Raw genomic sequence first — 10,546 nt, 5'->3', positions numbered from 1 at the left:
GTCCGTATATTTTGCGGTTTGATGATTGGCTTCTGTGGGAAGACTGGTAACACAGGTTCCAGGAATTACGAGGACGATGCCCCATGCGCATGACAAAGCCTTATTGCTCGGATCCATTTTCATTGGTGGTTGTGCTTCTGTGAAATTTGCTATTGGTAGAGTATTCTGGCATACAAACCTGATAAGCTAAGCATGCATTGAAGGATATTTAAATGCTTTGCTTGTCAGTCAACAAATTTTGCGTTCAGAGTTTCAGGTATGCCTAGTTTTCTTTTGAGTGAGAAATAATACTCCAGGAAAACAAAGCTTCAGTCCATCATGCAGTCAAATCTTGCTGATGGCAGCAGAGTTTGTTTGTTTGTGTGTTTTTGGCATAATACACAAGTATTTATAAATCAATAAATATGTGTATTTATGTCTTCACCTACAGCCTCCATTAGTCTCACAGAAATATTTAGTTTTTCTGGTGTTCTTTTTCTCCAGTAATCTACAGGGATAGAAGAGTGACGTATTGTGGATCCAGAGCTCAGCATCCCACATCTCGATTCTACCACCACCACCTGACTACCACATCACACCACTCTTGCACCCTGCTTGCAGAGTGACTAGTGGAGAATGGGGGACACGGGCACCACAAACACGCCCGCCAGTGGCGAGTATGATTACCTTATCAAGTTCCTAGCCCTTGGCGACTCTGGCGTCGGCAAGAGCAGCTTCCTCTACCAGTACACAGATGGCACATTCAACTCAAAGTTCATCTCTACAGTAGGCATCGACTTCAGGGAAAAACGTGTGGTAAGTTGAGACCCCGTCCAAATTATTGCAGGTAGTGTGCTAGTCTTGAGCTTGAAACCTCTTTGTTTTATTGTATCTCTTGTCATGGTACTGTATGTCCTTCAGCATCTCTTGTAGGCTCATAGTAAATTATTATCTTAAGTAATTCAAGCTTAAATGTTAAAGAGCTAAAGTTTTGCCATAAAGGCTTGTCAGAGAACGGGTAAAAGGTTTATTGGTGATGAGCCATTGTTTAGCACAATGTGGTAAATGTTTTGACTTGCACATATATGAATCTGACACGATCCAAATACTTGTAGCTACTTTTATACTATTAACTATTGCAATCAGCTAATACAGACCAGAACTGTAGGAACCATACATGGGTTGGAAAGTAACACATAGTGCAGACTGGGAAATCAAATACTAATTTACATTTGTGCAGTGATTACACTATCTTGTCTGCATATTCAAGCCTTTCATAATCATGAGGAACATTTCCCTCAGATTTGTTTCAAGAGCTGTACAATACAAGCAAATTATCTTGTGTAGAGCAAAGTATCTACATGTGTAAAAGGAAAATACCAACGAAAAAAGGAACATACTCGGGAATGCTGTTTACTAGTGTTATCACCCCTGTCGAGACTGGAACGTGTAGAATTGAAACATACTGTTTGCCAAGAGATAAGGCGTGGACGCTCATCAAACACGAAAGAGATAAGAATCCACCTGCGTATCTCCCGAGAAACCGAAGCCAGCACCATCACCTGACTACACAGGATTGCCAGAGGGTTTCAGAGAACATAAATGCAAAAGCTGTTTGTATTTTGCCTAAATGCCTGATGTTATGAATTATGCTTCCCATCCCTATCTTCATCAGTCCGTTAAATGAAACTCCTATATTGACATTTTTATCACAGACTTTGAGATTATGTTTGCAATTGAACTCAAAACAATGGGCCCAAAGATTTATTTTTAGCACAACCAATTTTTCATCAGGAACTTCTTTGACCTTTCCATGGCTTTGTTTGAATGTGTCTGTTAGCAATCAATGCAAAGTAATCCCATAATCTTCATTCATGTTAATAGCTCAATACTGTCAGAGCTAACTACAGTGATAAATGCCGTTTTATATGTGACACTGTTCATCATCACTGGAATAGTTTCATTCTCTTCCTTTTAAACTGTATATCCAGTGATCTAATTGATTCTATCTCTTCACTGTTGTCTGTGTACACAGTCCATATATTTACTTTTCATCTCAGTAGAGCATGTTTCATTTTATGACTTGACTCATTAACCAACTTGTTCAATCTGTTGAGTGTCCATAGTTTATTAAGTAATGACCAGGACAGTCCACCTAAATACTTAATGTGTGTCTTCATGTGGCTAGTATATTACATTCATAAGCTATCTTTCTGGTGTTGCTTGACAACTTAAGTATAAATTTGTCTTCAGTTATTTTAGAATTTTTGAACAGGCATATTTGGAAAAGAGAATAAGATTTAAGTCACTGCTTCACATTTCCCCTGAGTTTTAGATCAGCTTGGATGAGATTCTTGTATAACTTTTTACATCCTCTCCCCACACTGAAGGGACAAAAATGCTTCTCTCTATAAAACTTGGGAGTTATGAATCCAGTTTTGTAGAGAGGATCTCTATGGAAACAGCTTTGCTGGTCAGGATTATCCGCTTCATGATGCCTGCAGACATAAATTCAATTCAATTCAACAGATCTAGCGATTTCACACCACACCGGAATTTGCAAAACGTCAAAGCCCGAGTCAAGATGACTTCTTGGTGGTTAAAGTGTGTGTTGACCATGTAATCATATTGATGGTTAGTGGAAAATGAAATCAATGCTTCACTTAGATGCACGCACAGAGTACAGAGAGGTTCCTGATATTGTGGGTCACTTACTTTGCCATAGTGGGTAGAATAATCACAGAGTAAAGAATGTCCTGTGTACCTAATGAAAATGCAGACATCACTTCTCCAGCTCCTCATTTCATATCTTTGTCCATTTTTGCATGACAGTGATTTCTTACGATAAAACATTAGTCTTTTTAATGAAAACTCTGGTAATGTATTGAGAAGTAACTTTTTATTTAAAAATGTTCAGGGAAGTGATTCCAGTTCCAGGGTTTCTAGAAGGGCAAGCAAGGGATGATTGTTTTAATCCTTGTCTGTCAGAATTGATTGAGTTTTTGTTTTGTTTTGTTTTTTTGACGTTGTGCAATCACCAGACCAAAGCAAGATTTTATATTCATCCCACAGTATCTTATCATCGAATGCACCCTAAGGTATCATATATTTGTTTGCACATGATATCAGTTACAAATATACATTTTTTTTTTCCTTTCAAGCACCATAGGTCACTTGCATTGATACCATTTGAAATATGGGACTTTTCAATTAGTTCTGAAAGGATGCAAAATCAAAAACCCAGACAACAAATATTGAATTAATGCATTTCGAATGTCTCCACATCTACTCATCCCTTATTACTTGCTGGGCAAGAAGATACATAATTTGTAGTGAGCCTACGTCGCCTAAGGCATAATGAGCAGGGGGTAAGAACTCTTATGGGGGGGGGGGGGGAGTAGCTAAAGAACAAATTGCTATGGTGAAGATCTTAATGGAGATGAGATAGTGACACAGTTGATATTTGCCTGCCACAACAATATTGGGCAGATTCCTTTTAAAAAAAAAGGAAAAAAGAAAAAAAGATCCTGCTAGCAGAAATATGCTATGTTACAAAATTGAACATTATCTTGCAGTGTATGCATAGAAGCTTTAAAAGGTCATTCATCTATGCTCTCAGAAGACAGAAACCAGATTGACATAAGAATATTTTTTTTTGTCGCTTTATATAGTACATGTTCATTTTTATTTATATAATAATAATAATGACAATAATAATAATAATAATAATAATAACAACAACAACATCAACAACAACAATGATAATAATGATAATGTTTTATTATAATCATTATCATCATTAATTTTTGTGCGAGGAATGGAACGTAGTACTTGGTGACATTAGGCATAACATGATTTTGAAAAATATGTGATTAATGAAGTTATGAGACCCTGATGTTGGCAAACCAATGAATATAAAGATGAAACCGTCATCAAGCTAGACCCTGGTGGAAAAAGGAACTGACACCCTGAATTGCTTTCTGGTCTGCTCTTATACAGTCATGGCACTCCCTTCAGAATCAATTAAGCGTAGATGCCACAGACTTTAACTCCCCAGCTTAAAAGGGCAAATGGTGATATGGAAGGCAAAAGCGCTTTGCAAATTAGCAGAATATCATCACCCGAAAGCTATAAGATTTTCTAGTAAATGTACTTTCTAGTTGATATCAGGAGTATTCTAGTTTGACACCTGACAGAGTCAGGAGAAAATGAAAATGGGTATTTAATTCTGCATTGGTGTATTATTTGTTTAGTTGTTTGTTTTTTTTTCAAAATATATCCATAGGTCTTTTTTAGAGTGAATTTTCAGTGTCTGCAAAATGCAGTATGTATACAGAAAAACCGAGGACAAATATCTGTTGCACCAGACTGCCCTGCCCTGATATTTAGGGCAATGCAAATTTGAAATCTGCATTGCTAAGTACTGTAGCTGGTGAGTATGTAAAAAGGGCAAAAGGCACATGTCTCTGCTTTTCCAATTGAGTATACAATGGAACAAATGGTTGTACTTCATAGAGTAAGGTGACTTACATTACTCTTTATCTGGAATAAAGCTAGTGTCTACATAGGTTGCATTTACAACATTTTAGTATACCATAGAAATTTGATGAAAACTTCAGAAAGAGCAAGTGCTTGAAGTCTGTCAATCTACTCATTGTTCATTTTATCAAAAGCAGTGGTCCTTTATAGGTAATCCAAATTTAAATCTTTATCAGACATTCTGATCTAAGCTTTCTCCCTAAAACTTAACTTTTTTTATTATTCTTTAGTGTGGCACTTGAACAAGATGCAAGTGGACTTATTGAATGAATTACTTACACTGTATTGCCATAAAAACTATTTTTTTTGATGGATCAACTTGATTTTAAATGTTGTGCTTTAAATCCACACAGAAGTTTAACATCTGTAGCAGATAACTCTGTTTAGGGAGAAGAAAATGTCCTTTTGGTCAAAATATCATTCTTTTGAAACTTGTGTGACACTGTTTTGCAGAAGACACATTGTTACCTTCTTATCATCCTTAGCAGACAACCATGTTAAAAAACCCTTTTTTCACATTAAGATCCTTTTTACACTGTACACTGTAGCAGTAAACGTGTTACATTGTAAGAATTGTTATGATTGACACTGCAGTCTTCCTGAGACTTTCCAAGTTAAATCTGTGTATGGTTCTTTTGTCTTTGGGTCTATGCTTCGTACGTGAGACTTGAATACAATGCAAGGGAATGAATGAAAGAATCAGAAGTCAAAACTATCGTGACATGAAATGAATATTCTGTGTTTATTACCTTGGAGAGTTTGTAGATTCGTCTTGTATCAGTCAATATCATCTTAGTCAAACTCTAGTCCTCGTGATGCATTCCTGATGACTTCGATGAGAACTGATAAGCCAGAAACCTACTCCAGAAATGGACGGAGAGGTGAAACGAACTTGGCGGCTCATCCTTCACTTTCCATCTCTCCAAATAGTTGACGGCATCTCCCTCATTTCTCTACCAGTCGATGATTGATATTCCGAGAGGTTCGGTTCTTTCGGGGAGGCCGCGAAGCATACATCTCACTCGGCTTTCACACCTGAGAGCCTGCAAGGAAAGTGGCGCTCAGCAGTAAGGTCGCGGCAAAAGTGTTGACATCTTAAAGGTGATGTCTCCTGACCATAATCTACCGTATCAAGACAAATCAAAACAAAAGCAAATGGACAACAGTTTTTAGGGTTGACTACATAGCAAGAATAATGCCAGGTAATATGGGAACTAATTACACTAGACACAACTTAACTTTGCATGCTGAGAGCAGCTTTATGTGCTGGTCCTGATCTAGAGATTCTGCTTGCCATATCCCTGAGTACCAGTTCTTTGCATTATGTCTGTTAGGGATAATGGAGAAAACCTGTGCATTTTGAGAATTTTTCTTGCATGTGGCTTGATTGATATGCCAAACACATGAGAGGTGATGTTAATCAAATCTAAGGTCAAATTACGATTGCAAAATGTTGAGATTGATTACCGTAATCTTGGCTCGGTATTGGCCATTACAAAATTATTTTGTGTTACGTTCATCCTCTACATAGATTCCAAAAGCAGATGGATTTAGTTTACTTGAGGAAAACAACTAAACACGGACTTTGGAATAAAGAGCATCTCTCAAACCCAGATTTCTCCTTGACATTTACTATTTCCAGCCCTTTTCACGTATTCGCTGTCCCCCTTTTCACACTTCGTTGCGTAAACAAGGAGAAAAAGGCGGCGGTATTGGAGAAATGTGCAAGGATTTGGGCGCATTTGGTGAATGCAAGCATTGGTCATGTGAAGAACAAAACAGTGCCTGCCAATCCCAGTACCCCTTTACTTGAATGTTGTTTACATGATGAGACCAAACATGAACATGAACATTGGTGGGGGGGGGGGGGGGGAATTGAGAAGAGATGGGGGTACGCACCGCTTATCATGCTTCGCTCGCTTGGAGACATGTTTCTAATTTCACGCGGAATTGCACAGCCGGGAGCGCGGTGTTCGATGACGAGCGGAGAGCTTCTGTATTAGGCGGCATGTCAACATCGGATTGTGCCCACGACATTACAGGGCTCCACTTCCCGACATGGACAGAAACCCACTCAAAGGAGTGGGAAGGGGATAACCCTCCTTAATACGAATTGGACAGGAACAGGATGTCCTCCATTAGCATGTCAAAAGGTTTTGGTCACTCACAATTTGGTTCCTTGGTCAGTGGTCAGAGCTCATGTAGTGTGGTAATTTTGTGAGCTTTCAGAAATATTAACCTCATTAGATATAGCACGTGCTGCTGCAGGAACATTTTGCCAGCTTGTGCCAGTGTAATCCATCTGGAAATTTTTACCAATTTCAGGGAGATAGTAGTTTCAATCTTCTGATTAATCATTGCAAAAACAACAGCAAATTTGTAGAACATATGGGAGTGTTCTTTAGTACTCCGAGCAAAGAGTCAGAATATTAAAAAGAAAGAAAAAGATAAACCACCTTGATATTGTCATTTCTGATTATAATCTAGCTATTTTTCACTCAGGAAATTTTAGAAAAAAAAAGAACATCCATTCATTTTATGTATCATCAAATCATCAACAGCATGTCTAAAGGATACTCTCTCTGAGAGCGTGTTTCTACTGGGACACCGCAACAGCATGTGAGAAATGAGACGAGAAGTACGCAGTGGAAGTGTAGACTGTATAGTACAATTGTATATTATTGCATACAAACGTGTACATGCAAGATGTACCAGCACACATGTGTGTGATGATCAATTGAATATGAGTCCGAAATCTCCCAATATTTCCAGACTTCCAGTACACTGCAAATTTTGTTACCCGCTGTGTTTCTTCTGAAAATCATCCCTTGCATCACCGCGCATCGACTACCTCAAAAGGTGGACGACGGAGCACCTCGCATCACTGCACATCGGCCACTACCTGATCTGTGTTTCTACTGAGGAAAAATTTGAGGTGTCACCATGCATCGCTGCGCATCATTGCGTATCACTGTGAATCACCTCAAATTTTCATCGCTCAGTAGAAACACGCTCTAAGTAAGATAACTCAGAGTACATCGTGATTGGACTTTGAGGCAGGTCACCTGATATTAGTCCACATATTGACTTATAAAAAGCAAAACAATTAAAACAATGATGGCACCAAATACTGATACTAGTCAAATCAATACAGATTACACAATAAGAGAGAAGACAAAATAATATGGATCACTCGACATGCTCTCATAAAATCATTGATATCTCTGCAACCAAGTACTTTTATAAGTTGTGTTAGAAGTTAAAGCTGAAGAGAAAGGAAACAATGTCATGTCATTTTCAGAAAATCGACCTCCCCCGACTTTTGGATCCATTTATAGCGGATCAAATATTTTCTAATGCAAGCATATCACACACAAGAGTGAAAAGCCTAAACTTCCTTATGAAACATCAATATGTTTTAGGCTAGAAGAATTTTTTTCACTGTCATTTTATATCATATATAGACTGATAACATTCCTCAAATTCAATTTGTTCCACAATACTGGTCCAGTGTGACATAATGAAAATTTTGACTTATTTTTGAAGATGGTGAAATTGATGACATGATCTCGTTTGATAAGAATTTGGACATCGGCATTTATTAAAAACTGAGTTGATGAGATCTACAGACATACAAAACATGCACATAAAGGTAATGTACTAATGAAGTGCCATGCTTTTCAAAGCAGGATAGTACATGAAACAATGCCCACTGAATCAACCCTTTAGTTTATAATATCTCTACCTGGTGGGTCCGGAAAAAAAAGTTCACGGAAATGTACAATCTTTTATGAAGTCGGATAACTTGGCATAATATTCTAATTTACTATCAATGAAAGGCCAGGAAGCTCAGGTTTGTAATCACATGTTAGAGAGAGAGAGAGAGAGAGAGAGAGAGAGAGAGAGAGAGAAAGACAGTGTGTGTGTGTGTGTGTGTGTGTGTGTGTGTGTGTGTGTGTGTGTGTATGTGTGTGTGTGTGTGTGTATACAATTCAATAGAAGAAAGTACTTTATATCTGAAGTATACTTTGTTTAACCTGTTGGGGACAGGCTGATTTTGCTACAACACACATTTCCCATATATGCAGAAGTATACTCAGGACTAGTCTTCAACAGGTTAAAAAGATGCCTATGATTCAAAGAGAGTGCTGTTGGATGGTATGGTGATCTCTGCCATCATTAAAAGATTGATGACTCATCAAAAACTCATCTTTTGAACAATGCATTCTATGTTTGAATTATGTATATGTTGTGATTATTACTTTGTAATGCACAATAGAGTATATTATTATAGTAGCTGCGCAATATAAATGTCCTTTATTATCATTATCATTATTATGATATACAATGCTATCAATCAAATTAGATTGTGGTTGCCTGTGTGTGCACTCTCTTTTGTACAGGCTTAATAGTCCTTCATGGTGTGCTGTATGTAGTGTAAAATGTGATATGTTCACCTGGTGGACTGGACAATAGCATGGTGCTATGTAGCTTTTTTTTAACCACTGCCCAGTCAGGCATGCAAATTTTCAAATTGTTGCAGAACACTTGCCAGAACATTAATGTTCTGGCAAGTGTTCTGCAACAATTGCCCGAAAGAAAGTCCCAAAAATTGAGAAAGTGATATAGAAAATCTCTCGTATGTCAGGAGCTTGATAAAAAAGAATAGTTTGAATAAACATCACACATTAATAGAAAAGTGAAGTAACAATCTTGGTTAAATTGAATGTTGGTGAACATTGCATTGCACTGGCACTTCTTCATGAAAGTGTTGGAAAGTTGCTGTGTTGTATCACAAGGGTGGTCATTATCTTTGGGTTTCTGTATAGTAAGCTTGGTGGGGGGTGGAAGTAAAAAAAAGGTGACTTTAAAACTTTTTGCTTACCCAATTGTGTGTGAGTGTGTGTGTGAGTTTCCCAACAATGTGTTATTGAAAGAAAGTATAAATTATGTCACTAACACCACCTCACACACTCTTATCACAAATGCTTTTTGTCAATTACAAGTAAATTGCAAGCTGCAGTGTGATTACCTGTGTATGTGAGTGTGTTTGTAATGTTAGTGTGAGTATGCAAACTTTTAGAAATATTTTTCTTACTCAGATCAAGTCTCCTTGTATAGGAATTATCATTCAGTATTTGACTAACAATCAACAAGGAGAATTCTTGTGTTATGTGCCGTGTATTTTTTTTTAAAGCTTAATACTGTCTTTTCGAAGGACGCAACTGTATTGGGCTCATGCAAACACACGTTTGGTATTGAAACAAAGAGCATCTTGTGACAAGAGAATGATCTTGAGAATGAATGAATCATCTCATGCCCGGACTTCTGCATCAGCCAAAACTACTTACCAATACCTTCCTCTTTGCCAGTGTACGTCTTGCGTACCAATGCATTTCCACCAGCCGAGTTAATCCATCAACGGAACTCTGCAGAGAGAAGAAAGGGGGAAAGTACAGACGTAGAAGTGTTCTGATGAAGCGTGAATGCAGACGGTATTGAGTTGTGTAACCTTCCCCGCTGGAAGCTGGTTGGCTGAAGTGCCACCTGCTTCTTAATAGCAATCAATTACACCACCAGATATGGGTCAAAGCATCCATGATTACCTCTGTGCGGCTTTAAAGGGGAGGACTTGAAATGGAAATAATTTGCTTTGCAAATGGATAGATACACTGTTGAAACAGTTGCTTGTATGGATCATATTTTTTTCTCAATACGTGGTACCTGGTATTTTTTCGCTGGTAAAAAACATTTCAAAACTACTTCTTTGATATTTACATTAGTATTCTTGTAAGTATGCTCATAGGCATTATGAATCAAACCAAGTCCGGGTTGCTATGTACAGTGTTTGTATGTTTGTGAGTGTACTTGTGTATACATTTGTAGGTGTGCTTGTATTCATGGGAGCACTTTGGTGAACCTCCGTGACCTTTGATAAACTTTTTATCTAAGGTAGATATGAAGCCATAAAGTTACTCATGATTGGTCAGAAATTGACCCTTTGGACACGCAGTTCTGCTTTGCTTCG

General features: G+C 37.8%; 1 protein-coding gene across 1 annotated transcript in view; it reads left to right on the top strand.

The window, feature by feature from the left end:
- The first annotated feature begins 487 nt into the window (after positions 1 to 487).
- The window catches only part of LOC139725236 (ras-related protein Rab-27A-like), a 103,929-nt gene continuing 93,870 nt past the window's right edge, over positions 488 to 10,546 (top strand). Inside the window, exon 1 of the mRNA XM_071636331.1 lies at positions 488 to 795. Coding sequence (XP_071492432.1) covers positions 616 to 795 — 180 coding nt within the window. The 5' untranslated portion in view covers positions 488 to 615. The remainder of the gene's footprint in view (positions 796 to 10,546) is intronic.

This window comes from Diadema antillarum, unplaced genomic scaffold (genome assembly GCF_040938485.1).
Source record: "Diadema antillarum isolate AM-2024a unplaced genomic scaffold, OU_Dant_1.0 scf00000016, whole genome shotgun sequence".
Lineage (NCBI taxonomy): Eukaryota > Metazoa > Echinodermata > Echinoidea > Diadematoida > Diadematidae > Diadema > Diadema antillarum.
This window is presented reverse-complemented; position numbering and strand designations above follow the sequence as displayed.